Here is a 19,668-nt window from a genome sequence, read left to right on the forward strand (position 1 = left end):
TGTCTTAGATGGATAAATCCTTTGGGAAGGCTGCAGGAGCTTAGCTCTGTGGGGCACCCACAGGCTCCTGAGGAGCAGCCCATGAGCCCCACCAGCTTGTGCCCATCCCTTGCACACTACTGCATCCCAACTGCTGGGAGGTCACAGAATGTTCTGGCTTGGAAGGCACCCACTAAGATCATCAAAGTCCAACTCCTGAAAGGGCCTGTTCAATCTGTCCCTGCCTTTTGCTTCCCTACTGGTTTGTGTTGTTGCTCAGCAAACCCAGCCCAGGGTTCTGAGCCAAAAACACAAAGCCTGGCAGCTGTGTCTGGGCACAGCTGTGTGGGGGGACATCGGTCAGTGAGTGATGCTCAGCCGGACACTTCCTATGGCCACTGTCCCTCAGCCTTGGGCTTCTCCCCCCTCCAGGGATCCCCTCTCAGAGCTGCTCCAGTGGGCATAGCATGGACAGATGGTGCCTAGCACTCAGCTGTGCCCAGTGCTGCTTCCCTGCCCTGCTGAGCACCAGCTTGTATGAGGATGCCTGATTCCCACTTGGAGCCTCACAGCCAGCCTGCTTCTAAAAACAGATTGTGAAAAACCATGGAGTGCGAGTATGGGCCCTGGCAAGGTGAGAAATGGGTTCTTTGCACATGTGTGCTGCAAGTTTGAGAGGTTTTTGGTCTCCCAGGTCAGTCCTGCAGCCTGTCACCTAATGCTGACTTTCTTTCTTTCTTAAACCAGTATATTTTAAGCCCAAAGCAATGTGTTATCTCTCAAGAAAAAAATAAGCTTAATCTTTTTTTTTTTTTTTTCGATATAGCTAGGAGTTTTTGTCCTGCAGTGCTTGAGTCTGGGGATATTTTAAGAGCTCTGTTATCTTGTGCTGGGAGGGAGTACAATAAATATGTAGATAGGGAGTGCTGCTGCTTTGAAAGGTAAGTAAAGGGTCTGTGCTGAACTGACACTAGCTGAAAAATTTGTTCAGCCTAATTAGCAGCAAATCACTTCTGTGTCCAACCTTGCTTGTGGAGATGGGAGCCAGTCCTCCCCCTCCCCCCCTTATCCTCTGCTGCCCTTCATGGGTTTTCAGAGCCCTCCCTGGCTGAGCAGTGAGGGTTTTTGTGAGGACACGGATCTGCAGCCACGTGTCATTGCGGGCCGACAAGTGCAAAATTACTGGAAATTCGTGGGAAACTGTACACCCATCTCGGGCTTTGTCTAGGATTGTTCAGGCTGTCATTGGAACCAGTCACGATCGATCAGCTTTTAAATTTCATGAAATTTTAATTAAAGAATGGAAAGCCTACGAAGACATCATATGACAAGAGTGCTGGAAACAAATACAATTTCACTTCCAACCATTAACCAGAAAAGCAGCAAATGGTTGACTGCACATCGCCATTGCAGTCTAAGGAAAGTACAGCTCTTGGCTTCGGCGGGCAGGTCATTAGTGACTGAATAATCAGTGACATTTCCCTTCTAAATCTGACACAAATGAAGTGCAGTGCTCTGGAAAAAGCCATTAAGTGCAAAGCCTCGCCTTTACTCTGCTCCAGGTATTGCAGAACAAGATCTAATGGCAGCCTTTAGCTGTGATTTAGCTTTGATAGCATCCACGGGATAGTAACCTCCCAGGATGCCAAGAGCCAAGTGCTTCCAGCCTTGCACAAGCCATCATGTTGTGCAAAACCAGAAAGTGAGTCTTGTTCCTTGCTGGTGTTCCCAGATGCAGCCAGTAAAAGACACAAGTAGGAAAACCTGTAATGTGGAGTACTGGAAAGCTGAACAGTGTATTCTTATGCCTGAGAGGTACCAGCAGGTAAAGATCTCACTCATCATGGGATGAGTTTTTAGAGCCTGACATCCTCCTGTGAATTCCCGTGGCAGCTCTCAAAGCTGGGTGTTAACCTGTTTTTCTGCACATTTGAAAATGTTTTCTTGATGGGAGTGGAAAGCGAGCAGCACTACACAGGAAAAAGGAAGGACTGGTCTTGTTTATGTCTGTCCCTTGAATTTCTCTGAATAATGTGTTGTAAGATGGATGGAATCATCAAATGGGTGTAACTTCCTCTGCTCCCTCCCCGTGTGCTGTGGCTTTGAAAATAATGTCAAAAGGTTAATAGGAGCCAGACTGCGTTGGGGGCGTCCCTTGTGTGAAGCAGTGAGTCTTTAAGGAGGTTTTTCTTGGGGGAAAGACTGAGTAGGGGAAACTTTTCCTAGGCAAAGGCATTACCAGTAGCTGGACTGGGAAGCACTGTTGTCTTGGAAACTCTGTGCATTGAAGCTGGATATGTCTGATCTTCAAAATTCCTTTTTCTTCATGGACCCCAAAATAGAAGTTCTCAATGCAGTCAGGGTATCTTTTTCAATTGCTTTGATTTATATTTAGCCCTGCGTTGGGAAGTTCCAGTGCAGTATTTTTGATCATTAGCTCTCCTAGTCGTGTTTGGGTTAAGAGTCTACTATTCAGTGGATAAATCTGTTTTGGGTATAGTCCTGTGAGTTATAGTCTTACTGAAAACACATGAATGACCACAGATAAAAGTGTATTTTTAATGAGCAGTTTCATTAATATTGGGGAAAAAAAAGTCCTGGGAAGGTTCGTTAGTGGCTCACTGATTTCACTCCCAGCTGTTGTAGTTAGTTCTGACTGAAAGCTCTTGATAGTTTTATTGCTCTGTTTACAGAGCACGGGATAAGATGGTGTTTCAAAACAAAAGGCTTTGTTACCCTGTCAGAAGGTTTTTTAATATATTTATTACATTTAGGATGCATCCTAAAGGTGTGTATCCAAACATTTGAATTTATATAAGCAACCAGGCAGCTATTGCCATGTGATTTTCTTTATCCTGACATGTTTTGGAGAAGTTAGATTCCCAAAATCTCTTTTGACTGTTAAAATTTGGGCCTCTCTTCCAAAGCTGGAGGAGGTGCTGTCTGCACCCTTGTCTCACTGCAGGGCAGCATTCCCCCTTGCCAACATCTCTCTTTTCATCACTCAGGATCTCCTGGGAGATGGTTGTATTTATGTGGAGCTGGGGAATGCTCTGGAGCAAAAGTCTGATAAGGAGCAACTGAGGGAGCTGGGGGGCTCACCCTGGAGAAAAGAATAGATTGGCTATTAGGAAAAAGTTATTCAGGAGAAGTCTGCCAAGCACTGACACAAGCTGCCCAGGGAAGTGGTGGAATCGCCATCCCTCAAGAGATTTTAAAGTTGTGTAGATGTGGCACTTGGGGACATGGCTTAGTGGTGAACTTGGCATTGCTGAGTTAAAAGTTGGACTTGATGATCTAAGAGGCTTTTTCCAGCCCAAACTGTTCTATCATTCTATTTCTACATGACCCAGAAACCCCAGTTGAAAGAGAAAAAATGGAAGTAGCTTTATTATTGTAATTCAGCAACTTACACTGCGCTCCCTGTGACCCTTTTGCCAATGGGTGCATGTTGGACCACAGCTCCCTAAATCCATAATTTAAGGATTGAGGAGGTAAGGGAGGCATGAGTGAAACCCTTCCTAGGACAGAGGATGAAGGTTCTCTCTCTTCTCCACCCGCAGGTGACGTTGTGGACATCTACCAGCGGGAGTTCCTCGCGCTCCGGGACCGGCTGCACGCAGCCGAGCAGGAGAGCCTGAAGCGCTCCAAGGAGCTCAACCTGGTCCTGGAGGAGATCAAGAGAGCGCTGTCGGAGAAGCAGGCCCTGCGGGATATAAACCGGACCTGGAGCAGCTTATCTGGTGAATAAACAGACGTTGAGGATCTGGGGCTGTTCTGAAGCTGTTGCTAATGAGGAGGTAGAGAGGTGTGTGTGTGTGTGTGCAGGGCTGTGGACAGGACCTGCTCTTCTCTCCCCCGGTGCGAGCAAACTGGAATTCAGAGGGACTTGGGCGCTCTTAAACTGCTGTTTAATTAGAGGTGCATATGCATCATTAAACACGGATTTGCCTCTGCCGAGGATATTTGCCAATTTGCTTGCTTGCAAGCTTTTTTTCTCCTTTGCAAGTCATACAAACTGTTTCCTATGGCTGTATTCAATCCATATGGAAAATGGGTATTCAAAGAGAGGGGGGAGGAAGGAGTTAGGCTGGCTGAGCACCCCTTGCCAATTTATTTGTTTTTTTGGTTTTTTTAAGTTGCTCGGTTGAAGAAAATTGGATCTCTACAGAAAGATCTGATTTGACCTTCATTTTATCTTCATTCTCCCCTCTCCTTCCCAAATATTTTGGGACTTCTTTAAGGCCCTCCTGGCTCCTGCTGAACTTTAATTGGGTTTGTGGTAGCATGTTAAAGGTTGGCCTGATTCTTTATAACCCAGCAGTAGTCTCGGGTGGCCAGGCTGCTGTAAAAAGGCTTTTTGCCTTGCAGTCTCTTCCTACCTACCGTGCCTTGCAATTGATTCCCTTTTCCTTTTTAAGACGAAACCAAGTTAAAACTGTGGAATATCACCAACAAGAATGTGCTGCACCTTCCCACCATCTTCCATCATTTGCCACATTTGCTGTCAAAGGAGAACAGTCTGCAGCCAGCCGTGCATGTGGGACAGGGGCGCACTGGAGGTAAATGGGAATTAGTGCTGCTTCTGGTGCTCTTCCTCACCTTGGTGCCTGTCCCTCCCCTTTCCTCCGGGCCTGGCTGTGGCACAGATACAAGCAGGACTGGAGGAAGGGCTGCATGCGTCATGCAAGCTTCCTTGGTTATCGTGACATGTGGGGTGGGTGAGCCATGTCACGCCTGCAAGTCTTCAGGGAGTGCTGTCTGTGCTCTTGACTGGCCCTAAAATGTTCTCAGTGCTTCTGCCAGATGTTGTTTGCTGCTTTCCATATCCAGAGTGCTCTAGACTTTGCCTGGAAGGGCTTCAGATGAAAGCATAGTTTGTAGGGTGCTTCATGGAGACTGTAACCCATCTAAGGAGACAAATCCCATTGGGAACGGGACTTTGGTTACTTGATGATTCCCCCCTGCTCCCAAATCCCAACCCAACACCAAAGACCTGACTTGCACCTCCTAAACTGGAGTGCTTTTGGCCATGGGAGGGATTTGGAGAACAAGAGGTGGTCTTGAAGTTGCTGTTCACAGGTTGAAAAGGCCCCTGGGAGGGGGAGGGATTTTGGGTGTTTCCTTAGAGATCATTCCTTCAGGGAGAAAATGCAGAGCGTATCTGACTGCCCATGGGTGCCCTGCCAGCCTGGCACATTGAGGTGCTCTGCTGGTTGGCACTGGGCTGAGGACAGGAGTGTGTGAGCCCTGTGTAGCCCAGGAACCCACCAACCTGCTGCTCACCGCTGGTTTTTAATGACAGAGCCTGGCACTGGCCAGGTGAACCATGGGAGCAGAGCAAAGTGTCTTGCCCAGCACAGCCCCCTCTCTGAAATCTCTCTGTGGCCCTGGGCAGTGTCCGTCGTGATGGGAATCCCCAGCGTGAAGCGGGAGGTGCATTCCTACCTCACCGACACCCTCAACTCCCTCATCTCAGAGCTCACGCAGCAGGAGAAGGAGGACTCCGTCATCGTTGTCCTCATTGCCGAGGTAAGACAGAGCTTTGCCAGTTTGCCCCATTTTCCCTGGCCCCCATCCCTCTGTCTGCCAGGCTCGGTGCCAAACAGGACGCTGCCCACCCGGACTCCAGCTCTGCCACTTGCTGGGTAGATAAGCCTGGCCTTGGGCTGCCGTCCAGTGGGATCAGCAGGTTTGTCTTGCCCGAAATGAAACACCAGTTGGACCAGAGAGGGTCAGGATGTGAGCAGACAAACATGTCCCATTGGCAGCTGCCAGTGTGGCACAGCTCACCTAAATCATGATGCCTCCTACATGGTGCTTGAATGGATATTCACAAAATGGGCTGGAGCAGCCCCACAACCACGTCTAGGAGAGCAGATCCATTTCTCCACATACCTGTAAGACGTCACTAAACCCTTCTTGAAACCCAGGAGTCAATGATTCGGGGTTCAGACTAATATGCCTCTTTGTACCGGTGCCCGGAGCCCAGAATCAGTTGCTGAATCCAAGGGCTGAAAAGCTTTGATACATTAATCCTCAAGAGCTGCTTTTATCTATGGGTTTAGATGGTTATTTTTCTCCATGGCTTTCCTCTCAGGATTATTTTCTTGAGCCTGAAGTACATTTGTCTTAGTTTCCAGAAATCCAGTGAGAAAGATAAACCTCAGTAGCCTGTTACCGGGAGCAGAACAAAGATGAATGTCTGGGTTTGCTGCCTGTTTACCCATAATTTGACATTTTGAGTAGCATTTGGCCTTCAGGGCTCTGGCTGGTATTTTGTACAGGGAGAAGGTGTGCCCAGATGGGTGCAGCCCAAAGGGCCCAGAACAAGGTTTGGTCCTGGCCATCATTTGGCTCCCTTGGAGCCAGGACAAGTTTGGTGACTGTGCAGTGGGTAAGTTGAAGCCTGAGAGGTTTTAAGCAACTTGACCCAGACCAGCTCCTGTTTTGGTCTGCAGTAATAATATTTTAGTTGACTTGAAAGTAAGGTGCATGCTGTGATGGCAGCTCCTGTGATGACAAGGAAAGTGACCAACAAATAAATGAATTCTGATCCTGTGAAGTGCAGGAGCACACACACCACATCCCAGTAACAGCCACTGCAGTTGTTGCAGATCCCTCTGGCCAAGTTTGGTCTTGGAGCTGCACAACATCCTTCAGTGCAAGTGTCTACCACTGCTGTGCCTGCTCTGCCTTTTTCCAAAGTGTTTCTCCATGTACCTGCACTTGTTAGAGCTCCCTGAGCATGGGATAAAGAATAAGTAGTGGAGAGGGTGGTATGAACATGAAGCAAATGCTGAGTAATTTTGAGACTCAGCACAAGTGAAGCAACTGATTGTCCTTTCTGGGATAGGGACTTCTCATTCCCAGGTGTCACTGCTGGCCACTGCAGGTGTCATCCACAGTGGGTGGGCTGCCAGGGAGAGGAGGGGGTTCCTCAGCTGCCTGAGGGGAGCCCTGGGGGGAGATGGCTGGCTCGGCTGTCACCAGCCCACTGTTTCAGACACTTGGAATGGAGCTGCATGGTTCCTGCCAAAGCCAGGAACATCTTTCCTGCTTTTGTTTTCCCCTTTGCTGTTTTCTTGGCATGCTGAAGTAAGAAATCAGTCCAGCACTGGGACTCTGAGCCCTGTGTAAGAAAGGGACCTTTTCCTCTCGAGAAAACCCTTCCTTGTCTCCGTGCCAGCACAGAAGTGCTGTGCTCAGCCTGTGACACACATCCCGGTGTCTGATTCTCACCTCGCCCAGCACCGAGTGCAGCAGCAGCTGGTCCTGGCTTCTGCCTTGCTGCATCAGCAGATCCACCCGGGATGTGCAGCCTCATGATCCGTATGGCTGCCCAAAACAATGACACCACCAGGAAACAGGAACAGTTTTTGCTTGTGGGTCTCCTGCCCTTTGTTCTGGGGGGGGGGGGGGGCGGTTTTCCCATCACTCTGCAGATGGTTTCTGTGCAGTGCCTGTCCCTGTGTTTGCACTTATCTCACCCGCAGACAGCAGCGAGCGGCGCTGACGACCTTTGTCTGCCAAATGTTATGGGTTGCCATGTTGATTGTGGGAACAAACTGGGGCTTCAGGAAGAAAAGTGTCAAAATGAACCTGAAATGAAAAACTTATAAATAGACCCCTCTTTTTCACCAAAGGGTACAGAGTATTCGCTGCCAAGAGTATTCACTTGGATGCAAGCCAGTGTGTGTAGGGAAAAAATAAATAGCCCAGAGGTTAAAACTTGTGCAAACAATTGGTGCTGGCAGGGGCAGAAGTGCCAGGAGAGCACATGGGGAAGATGTGCAGGATCTTGTGTCCTTTGGGGTGGATTTTGGTGTGTGATGCCTTTGGTTAACACTGACCACAGAGGAGGACTCCTGGGAGCCTGTCAGCATAGGAGAGCAGTAAAGCTGGATAAAAGGACATGAAGGTGAATGAAGATGATACAGATGTGCTGACAGTACCCTGGGGTGTGTTGAAGAAGATTTCTGAGCCATGGGGGACACAAGCTGAGGCTGAAGGCTCTAACACTGCTTTTCTTTTGTTTTCAGACAGATCCGCAGTACACAGCTGGAGTGGCAGAAAATATCAAAAACTTGTAAGCACTTCCAAATGGCTTCAGTGTACAGCCTGTGCCGGGGAACAGCTTCATTAAGGAGAAAATGCACACTTTTCTGCTTCCCTTTTGTATTTTGTTGTTGCTTGGGGTTTTTTCCTCTTTTTAAACTCTGTGCTGTCTTTGCTAATGCCACTTCCACTCTCTGCTTGTTCTAAAATGCATCCCATATGAAGCTTCCAAGAGGCTGCTTTGTGCTCACAGTATTTAACACACATGGTCATTTCGTTCTGTTTTGCTCCTTCTGTCCTGGGGCATTGTGAGAAGATGGATTGTTTAGATTTCCAGTGATCCTGGCAGTTGTTTCAGTGTCTCCTGCAGCCCTGTACTTGCTCTGTGCAGTCTGGACAGTGTAGTAAGCACACACAAATGCTCCTGCCTTATTTTGCTTTAAAATCCATGATCCATCTTTCTTCCCGCTCCAGCCTGTTTGTTTTCCCCTTGTTCCAGGCTCTAGTTACATTTGTCTCTCGTGCTGGCTGCTATTTATGTCCTGCAGCCTCAGTGGCTTTTGCAGTTTCATCTGTGGCTGTTTAAGCAGAAGCTGGTGATGGATTATTAACCATGAGCCAGTCCTGGCATTAACGGCACCAGAGCTTGGGGGCAAAGGGAAAAGGTGGTGAGAGAAGGGGCAGTGACTCCCGTCCAGCTCCTGCGATTGCTCCTTTCCAAAGGATCACAGTCGCCGTACAAAGGAGAAGGGAAAGGGCAGCACATCCTCCCAGCACCCCTTGTCCCTGAGCCAATGATGGGAGAGGGGCTGGGATGTGCGTGGGGAGGGCTGTGTTCCCGGGCACTTGCAGAAGAGCTGAAACAGAGCCCTCCATCTTGCTGTGCAGGAGCTGGCAGGGCTCCCCTCCTTGTGCCTGCTGGCAGGAGGACGCACTTATCGGGGGATAATGGACTGATTGTCCAATGGATCCTGATGAAATTACCGGGCTCTGCTGCAGAGTGCCTCTGCGTAGAAGTCCTGAAACTTTAATTGACTTAATGATTTGATTTCTCATCATCCCCCTGTCCAGTGCCTCCTGCCCCTCCCCGAGTCACTGAAATTATTTTTCTTCCAAATTGAATTGAGATGGTGTGGGGCCAGGACAGGCTGGGCTTCTCTCGCAGGAGGGAGAAAGCTGTTGCTGCTTCAGCACAGTGTTTTGTCAGCTCAGTGAGAAGCTGCTGTTTCACTGCTGCCTGAACAAGGGAAGATTTGAAAATGTTAGCTGAAAGACCTGCCAGTCCCAAGGAAGGCATAAGGAAGGGAACAAGAAGTGAGAAGTTTTTGGCAGTCTCACTGCTTTGTCTCCCTCTGCCCCATCTCTCGTCCTCCAGGCTCTGCACAAACAAAGGAAACAGCCTTGCACCAACTGTTCTCGAAAAGGCAGTATAAAAATAACTGGTTTTCCTGCTTACCTCTCACAGTTAGAGCAGTCCCTGGGTATTGCTTGCGAGGCTGATGTAGGTGCCTACTTTTCAGATGGGTAACATTATTTTCTGTTTGAGTTTGACTCTTTAAAGGCTTCTTAGCTGCATTATAGGAAAAGTAGATGCTGATTTTATCAGCATAAGAGAACTAGGTAGACTTCCTGCTGGCTCTCTGAACTACAGCACAGCAGTGTTTTAAGCAACTTAGCAGAAATGTATAGCAAAACCTCGGCAAGATTAATTTAATTACTGATGCCTTTGGAAAATCTCGAAATGCATGTAAGGCCAAGTCCTTTCTTTGCTGAACCAGCCTGCAGGTCATTTAAGCCTATATAGTACATGGTGCTCAGGGCTGTCTTTAAAGCTGACCCACGTATGCGCAGAAGGGAGGAGGATGCTGGGGGGGAGCATGTGCATGTGGGGCTGTTAGAGACTGTGGGAGGGAGAAGACAGCTTAAAAACTCCTTGTCAATCCCTACTGATGTCTTCTGATGAGGCCTGGAAGTGCACTGGATACCAGGGAAGTTATACCTTAGAGGCTGTGCTGTTTGTTTGTTTCTGTGGCTCAGTGTTTACCCAGTGATTTGGTCTACGAAATGCTGCGTCAGACGTGGAGGTATTTGTTTACTGCTGCTTTTCTCCCTCAGATTCCCAAAGGAAATACACTCAGGTCTCCTGGAGGTAATTTCCCCATCTCCACATTTCTATCCTGATTTCTCCCACCTGCGGGAATCCTTTGGGGACCCCAAGGAAAGAGTCAGGTAAGAATGGATGAGCTTATAAACAAGCAAGCCCTGAATTTAAGAAACTGTAGCAAGTTCCTCACTGACTCCAGCGGGGAAAGCTCTTCTGCAGGGCCAGGCGAGGACTTTAAACTTGGATTACCCAAAAGTTGGAAGGACATGATTTGGTGATGGGAGATGAACTGGCACCAGCTTTGTCAGGCTTGCCTCGTGCTGTGGTGTTTCCATCACCAAGTGAGGGGCTCATTTTAACCCAAATTACCTTCATTTTGGAAGTCCTTGAGGTTTCCAGTAACTCTTAGTTGACCAGGGACCAAAGGGAGAGGCCATATGCCATTCCCTCTGCCTCCCAGAGCTGTGTCACCTTCCCATCTCAAACCCAGCCTTGGCAGGCTCCCCAGGGCAGCCGTTGTCCCAGGAGAGACTGGTGCTCCCATTGTCTTTGTCTCTTGCAGGTGGAGGACAAAGCAGAACCTGGACTACTGCTTTTTAATGATGTATGCCCAGTCCAAAGGCATTTATTATGTGCAGGTGGGTTTGGTGCTGGTGCTGGTGGGAAGATGGATGTACCTGTGAGTTCACTGTACTGGCTCATGCCAGCTGAGAGAGAGTAAAGAGCACATCCAATTGTGTGATGCAGCAGAGTGGGAGCAGGTTTTAACCACATAGGTTCAAAAGCTGGGTTTCTAAAATACTTTTAGACTTGGAAGCCTCCCACTTAGGAAAGGCAGAAATCCTTGTTCCTCTTACCTGTTAGATTGAGTGAGAAAAATCTTCTTGGAGCACCTTCCAAAATAAACTGGGTCTGTGCTAAAGCTTTCCTCTGGTCTATGGTGTGATTGCTCTGCATAGAGAGACTGTTGCTGGGACCTGGATGAGACATTGGCACTGTGTCCTTTTGTCTTGCAGCTGGAGGATGATATTGTGGCCAAACCAAACTATCTCAGCACAATGAAGAACTTTGCCTTGCAGCAGCCCTCTGAGGAGTGGATGATCCTGGAGTTCTCTCAGCTGGGGTTCATTGGTAATGTTCTCCCCTGCTCACCCCAGTCCTATCAGGAACAAGGCACAAGAGCCTACTGGCTCTTGCCAGCACTACATTCTTGGCCCAAGAAATTGTCCCCTCAAGATGGTAAAATACTTGGACTTGATCCCTCCCTATTTTTGCAATGACCCTTATGTTTGCACATCGGAGAAAGATCCTCACAACTGGTACTGCTGATGCTCACTTTTAGTAAAAATATACCTGGTGAGTGGCCCAGCCAACAGCCAAACAGCTTAGATATGACCAGTAGCTTTTAGGCTGGATGGGATCTGGATTTGCCTAAGAGTGTGCAAAAGGAAGTTTACATCAGCCCAGAACTATTTTGGGAACGGCAGTACATGGTTGCAGTAGCAGCTTGATCTGTTATTTTGGATACTAGTTTGACTGGCTTAAAACTTGTAGTTTTTGGGGCAGGAAATGGTCTGTCCTGCAGCTGGCTGTATGGTTTTCATCCTTGTTTCTCTTTACTGAATGGGAGAGTTTTAGACCTTTTGATACTGTTGTGACCTGCGAGACTGTAATGCTCTCTAATTCTGCGATGCATATTAAATCCGGAAGTGCATTAGCAGTGTCAGCAGTGCTGGTACGTAAACTGGGGCCACGTGTTGTTTCCTTTACGTAGAGAGATGGACACATCTAACCTCCATAGCCCAGTCTCCCAAGTTTTTCTTTCCCAGCTCTGATTCTTGACCATTTTATACCATAGCTCCTCTCTCTCTATCTTCTCTCTTTCTTTGTGCTGTAGGAAAAATGTTCAAGTCTCTGGATCTGAGCTTGATTGTGGAGTTTATCCTGATGTTCTATAAGGACAAACCCATTGACTGGCTGCTGGATCACATCCTCTGGGTGAAAGTCTGCAACCCTGAGAAAGATGCAGTATGTAAACAATCTCTGTTGAAGGGAAATGCTCTGTTGTTGTGTGGGCAAATATATGCTTGGCTGTGCCTCCAGAGGATCTTTTCTGTGAGCTCTGGTGTTAACTGACTTTGCACTGTGCCGTGCCATCCCTGTGGAGCGTGCCGCGGGGTGTCCTTGTAGATTGTGTAAGTGGAGACCTGGGAGCTCAGGCTTTTGTAGTCTGCAGCTGCCAGAAAAGGCATTATTTCTGCATCTAAGCACTAATAGGGTATTTCTTCTCCAGTCCTCGAGGACAGGAGTCATTCCCCATTCTTCTGTGTTGTTTTGCATTCCGGTGTGCTTCTCTCCCTGAAGCCATTTCCCACTCACTGGCTACAACCCCAGAATAACCCTTTGATGCTGGATCCATGTGCTGTACCCACCTGGAGCACTCATGGAGACTGCCCAGAGCTCACCCCAGACAACCCAGAGCAAACCCTCCTTGCACAGTCTGGCAGAATGAAGCCAGATCATACAAAGCTCTTGTCAGGGTTTCTAGGAGGGTGCAGAGAGGTGAAAGGGGCTCTGTTTTCATGCTGCCACTCCTTTTGCAGAGCCATAAGCCCCCATGCCCTGTGGAGGTTGTGTTTGAACTCCACCAGCAAGGGGCTAAAGCGAGTAGGAAGGGCAGAGAGGGAGTGTGTGTGGCAGCAGATGTAAGATGAGCTCAGAACCACATACTCTCCTGTCTCCTCTCTGAACATGCTGTATTTACTCAAACACTTGCTCGCCCTCCTCCCCCAGTGGAGAACAAGCAGCGGAGTCCCTGTGCAGAGCTCAGAGCCAGTGGCTTAGGACAGCCCTCGTGGTGACAGCCATGTTGGGGTGACAAATGGCAGAGCAAGTGGTCATTCTGGGAATTAATATTGTATTAATGTGCTGGGGGGATGGACCATCCTCAGGGCTCTGCAGAACTGGGGCAAGGGTGTGGTTTAATGTGGCCTGATCCCTGGCAGAGGACGTGGCATCTGCTCCTGTACCCCTTGTGCAGCAGGACCACTTTCAGGCGATGTCACTCCTGACAGTTCAAACCATGTGCTCAGGTGTGACAGAGCAATCCCCAGGCCTGTCTGGCAGCCCCACATTCTGCACAGCTGTGGGCAAAGCCGAGTTGGTGGGATGCTGGGATGGAGCTGGGAATGATGCTGCTGTTTGTGCCCCCACCTTCAAAATCCTCAGCTTGAGCACTGATTAAATGCAGATCCTGCTGCGCAGGATCATCTTCTTCTTAACTCATCTGTGCTCATCTTTTCCTACCTGATGGTACCAAGGTTTTCTCAGGGGAAACCGCAAATCTCTTAAACATGTTGCCTTTTTAAAAATTAACCTACTTTCCATGTGGATTTCTGGCTCCTTTCCCCCACTGTTTGCATGATTAACTCTGCACAGCGCCCTTTCAAACATGACTTTCTCTTGTAAATCCCACTGTGCAGAATCAAATTGGTAGCAGGGAGGATTTGTCTTTTTGATTGAAAGTTTGTTTGACCTGAGCTTTTGGTAAGTGCTTTGCTCCTTCTTTTTTAACTAATTTTAGATTTACCTGGGGTAGAGCTGTGTGAAAGGATGACCTTCTTACCACCAACTGAGCTATTCCCCCTCCTGGCTTGTCTGCTAAAGAAACATTTCAGCAAATGTTTCTTTAGCAGAACAGAAAAAGGGGAGAAAGATAAATCAAGAGATGCTGTAGCTCCCTTTTCCTCTTCCTCTCCCCATCCAGAGTGAGATAGCCATGATGGAGTTGCATCCAGAGTTGCTGACAGCGAGTAGGGTCTGTGCCATTAGCACGGCTAGTTTTAATTTTCTAATGTAACGTGAGCTGGATTAGGGGATTATCTCTTCTGCAGCTCGCAAGGGTCATGCCTGGAATTTCCCAGCTCCTGGCCCGTGGTGGGGGCTTGGTGTGGCACTCTGTCTGTTCCAGGCATCCGGCGACGTCGTGCCCTCCACGGGATTTCTGCTGGGTGGGAGGCTGAGAGAGCAGATGGCATTAGGGATGTGCAGGCATTTCTTTTCTTGGAAAAAGCCAAAGTTGGATAACAAATACCCTCTCCATACAGCTTTTCACCTGTATTTTTGTCCTGCTCCCCCAAACTGAGAGAAATGAGCTATTTTAAAATGTGAGTTCTCATCTCCCCACGCTCTCAGTGATTTTCCCTTTTGTCCTTTATTCCCTCTCCATCGTCTCTCTCCCTCCACTCCATGGTAAATCACTGCCAGGATCGCAGTTGCATCTCCAAGTTTATTTATGTGGTGGATAGGCGTGAAACAGCCGAACAGCTTTGATGATGGCATGTGCTGTACATCTGCTCACAGCTCCTGCCACCAAACTGGGAGCTGCCCATCCAGAGAGAGCCCGCACTTGGTACCTGTTCACCTGGGCTCTGAATCATCCCAGGATTACTGTACCTTCAGACATCAGGGATCCCAAGCTCTGAGTTGTAGGAAAAAGGCTTTCCCAATAAGCCAAGGGCAAAGGAAACTCAATTATCTGGCTGTCCCTTCCTGACAGTACAGAGGGGATTTGCTCAGTGCTCTAAGCTATGCTTGGCAAGGAGAAATTTGGCACTTGAACCCGGACACTGCCCAGCAGAGCCTGGGGGGTGAGTGGCCGAGAGTCACAGTCCAGTTTGTCCAGAGTGTGGTTAAAAGCCCTCTTGCCACATTAGAGCCTAAATAACACAGAAGGGCATAGAGATGGAGGGCAGGGCTGTCTGTCATTCCCTGTGCCCTTGTTCATCCCTCTTGTGGGTCACAGTGGCCCACAGAGGTTTGAGCCTGGGGCACTGTGGGGCCTGTCTCGTTTCAGAAACACTGCGACAGGCAGAAGGCAAACCTGAGGATCCGCTTCAAGCCCTCGCTCTTCCAGCATGTGGGAACCCACTCCTCCTTGGCTGGGAAGATACAGAAGCTGAAGGTGGGTACCAGCTGCCCAAGCTGCAGGTGGCCTGGCCTGCAGGCACCCAGGAACTGGCTGTCTTTGGGTGGGGACATCAGTGACAGCAGCTGGTGGCAGCTGGATTTCTGTGCAGTGGTTGTGTTTTATTCTGAGTTACAGTGAGCTCAGGTAGCTCCTGCTCCTCAGAATGGCAGTGACATGCACCAAGAGTCACTGCAAGATTTTAAGCCTTGGAACCTGTCCTGGACACCCATCTTGAGTGCCAGCCCGTGGTCCAGGCAAGTCACTTCAAAGAATCTGCTGATGCACCTTGGAGAGGTGACTCCTGGGTTGATCTGACTTCCTTCCTACCCCACTCGGTATTCCTGGGATTTGGTGATAGGTGAGCTAGAACTCACTGTGTAAGAGCTGGAATTGTTGATGTGCGTTTCAACATGAACAAAATGCAGCTTCCCACAACTACAAGTGCAGAGCCCATGGAGACACATCCCTGGACTGTGCTGTCTGTGTGATCCCCAGGGAAATGGATGGTATGATCCAGTTTGTATCACAGTGCAGTGCTGTCAGGCCATGTAATCCAGTCATTTTATGCTATTGTCAGCCTCCCAGCCGCTTTCTCCTCAAGCATAAGGACTGTTTCCAGAGCTCCTGGGGCAGGGACAGGCATTCAGGGACATTTGGACAATGAAGGGCTCCTTGGTGTGCTGGATCAGAGCACAGAGCAGGGGTGTTTCTCTGAGCTGGCTCTCCTGAAGCTGTGTCCTGGGATCCAGTCAGACATTCCCCTGCCTAATGCCTTCCCCAAATTACTTCCATCTCTCATCCTTCTGTGCCCAGCAAATCACAAAATTTTAATTTGCAGTGCCTTGTAGCTGGGGCCCTCACAGGCCAGAGCAGCTCATGGCCCTTCTCTGCCCTTTTGCTTTGTGCCCACGAAGGACAAGGACTTTGGAAAACAGGCACTGCGGAAAGAGCATGTCAACCCTCCTGCTGAGGTGAGCACCAGCCTGAAAACCTACCAGCACTTCACCTTGGAGAAGGCTTACCTGCGGGAGGACTTCTTCTGGGCCTTCACTCCCACTGCTGGAGACTTCATCCGATTCCGATTCTTCAAACCGCTCCGTATCGAAAGGCCAGTCCTTGGGGGGTCAGCAGGGGGGTGTGGGGAAACCCCAGAGCACTTGGAGACACTTGACTTTTGCTCTCCTGGCAATTTAAATCAAATTTCTTGCCTGTCTCCTGCTTGGCTGCCCAGGAGGAGAGAGCAGTGCTCTTCTAAGGGAAGGACAATTTGACCCTTTCTCAGTGGGGCCACCTTTGCCAGAGCCCTTTGCTTTCCTGCACTTGTGAGCAGTCCATGGTTTCACTAATCTGGTACAGGAAGTCTCCTGCCAAATCGTGCTGTGGGCTCTTTGGGAAGGTGCCTGTTAGGTTGAGCTGTTTGATGATTCGGATGGGGTGAAAGCCATCATGTGCCCCCGCGCTCAGTGTGCCTTTCCCTGGATTTGGTCTCTGTCACAGGTTCTTCTTCCGCAGCGGGAACATCGAGCACCCAGAAGACAAACTCTTCAACACGACCGTGGAGGTTCTGCCGTTTGACGTAAGGGTTTGATTGAGACTTGAGGTGAGGGTGGAGTGGGAAGCAAAAGCAGCTTGAGAGAAGGGAACTGCTTAAAGCCATCAGGAAAATCTTTACAAGATTCGAGTGCCTCTTTGAGGTGCTGGCAGGGAGCCAGGGGGTCATGCCTGGTGTGATGCCACCTCGGGAGCGAGGTGCTTTGCTGAGCACGTCTGTGTGAGCCATCCCTGCCTGCAGAGGGGATGCTCCAATGGGTGGGATGACTGCAGAGGAGGGGATGGAGCCAGAATGGTGCAATGGAAGCAGCAGCATGAGGACTGCAAATGTCCTCTTTTTTGGGCACGTGTCTCAGGGTGCCTGGTATGGGACGAGATGCCAGGGTTTGCTGGCAAGGACAGTTCTGGGGTTGCTACTTTTCCTTGGGACTTTTGGGTGACTCTTGTCTCTGGCCTTGCACAAAACTCCTCTCCTTCTGCAGAGCCTGCAGTCAGATAAGGAAGCCTTGCAGGAGGGAAGAGGCGCAGTCGTCAAATACCGCAGGACAGCGGATGGCTACATCCAGATAGGTACAGCGGGGTGTCAGGTGGTAAAGTGCCTGCTGGCTTTGATAACACAGCCCATGTCCTCACCTGCACATCAGTCAAGAACCTTAGAGCTGTTTGCTTGGCAAAGAGTAATTTCTGCTTGCCAGGAGCCAGGCTGGAACAGGATTTAATTGTCATTGTCTCCTCTCCTACACTGCCCTCCCTCTCAGACCAGGTTGTCCTCCTCAGATAGTTTACAGTCCTGCATTTCTGCCAGTCTCTGCTCAGAGCTGGGAGCAAATGATGCAGATTATCCATTTGCTTAAGATGGGGTTAAAAACCTCCACCAGGGGCAGTTTTTCAGTCTGTGTACTCACAGCACTTGCAGGTCAAACTTTGTCTCCTGCCACCTGAGCTTGTTCTAGTGCTTGCCCTGCCCTTGTACAAGAAGGAGCAATTGCAGCCTCCAGAGACCTGCCAGTGTGTGGTACAGCCCTGGTGTCCCTGCTAAGATGTCTTTTTTTTTTTATTAAGTAGACAAATAAAAGAAAAATTTCCTGGTACGTGTAGTGTTTTGCCATTTTCTTATTCCTCTGCATGCTGGCTGGTTTCTACCAGTTGCATTTTCAAAAAAAAACCAAATCACACGCAAAAAGTGTGTCAGGCCACTCTGTCCCCTTTCGCACAGCAACAATATCTAGCCAAATACTCCCCTTTTGTTTTGTTTACCTGATTTTTGTTCTCCAAAGTGTGGTATTTTGCACTGTATTGCCATCCACGCTGCTGGTTTTTAGCCTGTCTTGTGTTGGGGAGTGGCAGGCAGGGGCTGCTGGGGCTGTTGGTGGTGCCCCTCAGGGAGAGGGGAAGGTGGAGGGGCAATGCCAGAGGACCATCCCTGTGTCAGCCACGTGCTCTCCCCACCAGGCTCATTCTCCAAGGGCATCGCAGAGGGCGAGGTGGACCCATCTTTCGGGCCGCTGGAGGCCATCAGGCTGTCCATCCAGACCGACTCCCCGGTGTGGATCATCCTGAGCGAGGTAAGCCGAGCTCCCTCAGCACCTGCCCAGCCCTGCCCTGCTCATCGCTCTCATCCCATCCCTCTCTTCTTTCAGATTTTTATCAAAAAAGCAGAGTGAAACATGTATGAGGCAGAATGGACACACTCCTGGATCCCTGGTCCTGCTCCCTCCCTCCTGTTCCCTCCTCCCCACGGCGCCTTGCCCGGACCAGGACAGCGCAGGGCCGGCTGCCGGAGGCAGCACTCGCCGCCAGACTGCGGCAAAGCTGCTGCTCGGCCGGCCCCACCATCCCCAGCGGGGCTGCGGGGCCAGGACGGGCATCGACTTCTCCTGAAGAGGAGCAAAAAGCAGAACCCAACCCCCTGTGCAGAGGGGTGGCTTTGCTCCGCTCCCTCGGCCCCTCAGGGTGCCAGCTGCCGCTCGGGACACACGGACACGGGACAGTTTGGGGTCGGGATGAGCTTTAGCGAGCGTGGGGACAACAAAAAGCACCTTCAGCCCTGGACAGGGCAGTCTTTGGCTGTATTTGGGGACAGAGCAGGTCACACTGAGTCCTGCCAGCTGACCCCGCCGGCGCGCTAGGATGGAGGCGGCAGGGGCCAAGGTCTGCCTTGCCCTCTCCCAGGCAACAGTCCTGGCCACAGCTGAGGATTAAGTGAGGGCAAAGACTGACCCTCCTTCAGCAGAGGAGGAACGAATCCAAAGGGGTTGGAGCTATGATTATGGCAGGGAAAACAAAAAATAAAATACGCCACACTGTGCCTGCCAGCATTGAACACAGCCCCTTAACTCATGGTGAAGTCTCCAGTGTCTTCATGCCTTGAGATTGAGTGCAGAAACTGTCTTTTTTAAAATAACTATTTCAGTTATTGATTGATGTGGGTTTTTTGGGGAAGAAAAAAAAAATAGCAGAAGTAGCCCAGTTCAAAAATAGTAGGGATTAGTGTAAATCCCAATGTCCTTTCAGCTATACACTGGAATGCATTATACTACTTTAATGTGCTGTATTTTTTATTATTGGATACATTTGATTTTTTCAAGTACATCTCTCTATATAAATATATAAAATAATGTGCACTGTAATAAAAGCTAAATTTAAAACTTTGGTGCAGCAGTGAGAGTTACTTGCAGCTGGGCTGCTTTAGGCTTCTGCAAACCCCAGGTTCACAGTGGAGGGTGTAATCCAGGGAGGGCAAAGTACTACTGCAGGGTGGGTAAGTGAAGATAAGTGAGGCTGGGGCAAGGTAAAGGTCATTCAATCAATGCCAAACACAGACTTTAGTATTTGGACTAGGGTCAGGCGTTTCTCCCAATATTTGGATGTGGTTTTAGGCAAGCTTACCCATCCTTTTCAGTTAGTCACAGCAGCTTTTCCTATAAACACAGTCCCCAACTCAGATATTCTCACAGCAGTCTCTGAGCACCTTTGACAATCACAGGTGATTTCTAGCAAGAAAAAG

At 49.4% G+C, this 19,668-nt stretch overlaps 1 protein-coding gene across 1 annotated transcript in view; it reads left to right on the forward strand.

Annotated features, from left to right (window-relative positions):
* The window catches only part of MGAT4B (alpha-1,3-mannosyl-glycoprotein 4-beta-N-acetylglucosaminyltransferase B), a 51,301-nt gene extending 32,050 nt beyond the window's left edge, over window positions 1–19,251 (forward strand). Inside the window, exons 2-15 of the mRNA XM_082291278.1 lie at window positions 3,543–3,722; window positions 4,401–4,541; window positions 5,378–5,511; window positions 8,022–8,068; window positions 10,153–10,266; window positions 10,704–10,779; window positions 11,158–11,272; window positions 12,039–12,169; window positions 14,997–15,104; window positions 16,025–16,218; window positions 16,608–16,686; window positions 17,144–17,231; window positions 18,114–18,226; window positions 18,302–19,251. Of these exons, the coding sequence (XP_082147404.1) occupies window positions 3,543–3,722; window positions 4,401–4,541; window positions 5,378–5,511; window positions 8,022–8,068; window positions 10,153–10,266; window positions 10,704–10,779; window positions 11,158–11,272; window positions 12,039–12,169; window positions 14,997–15,104; window positions 16,025–16,218; window positions 16,608–16,686; window positions 17,144–17,231; window positions 18,114–18,226; window positions 18,302–18,325 (1,544 nt within the window). The 3' untranslated portion in view covers window positions 18,326–19,251. The remainder of the gene's footprint in view (window positions 1–3,542; window positions 3,723–4,400; window positions 4,542–5,377; window positions 5,512–8,021; window positions 8,069–10,152; window positions 10,267–10,703; window positions 10,780–11,157; window positions 11,273–12,038; window positions 12,170–14,996; window positions 15,105–16,024; window positions 16,219–16,607; window positions 16,687–17,143; window positions 17,232–18,113; window positions 18,227–18,301) is intronic.
* Window positions 19,252–19,668: the final 417 nt, after the last annotated feature.

The sequence above is a fragment of the Coloeus monedula genome, assembly GCF_965178545.1.
Source record: "Coloeus monedula genome assembly, chromosome: 15".
Lineage (NCBI taxonomy): Eukaryota > Metazoa > Chordata > Aves > Passeriformes > Corvidae > Coloeus > Coloeus monedula.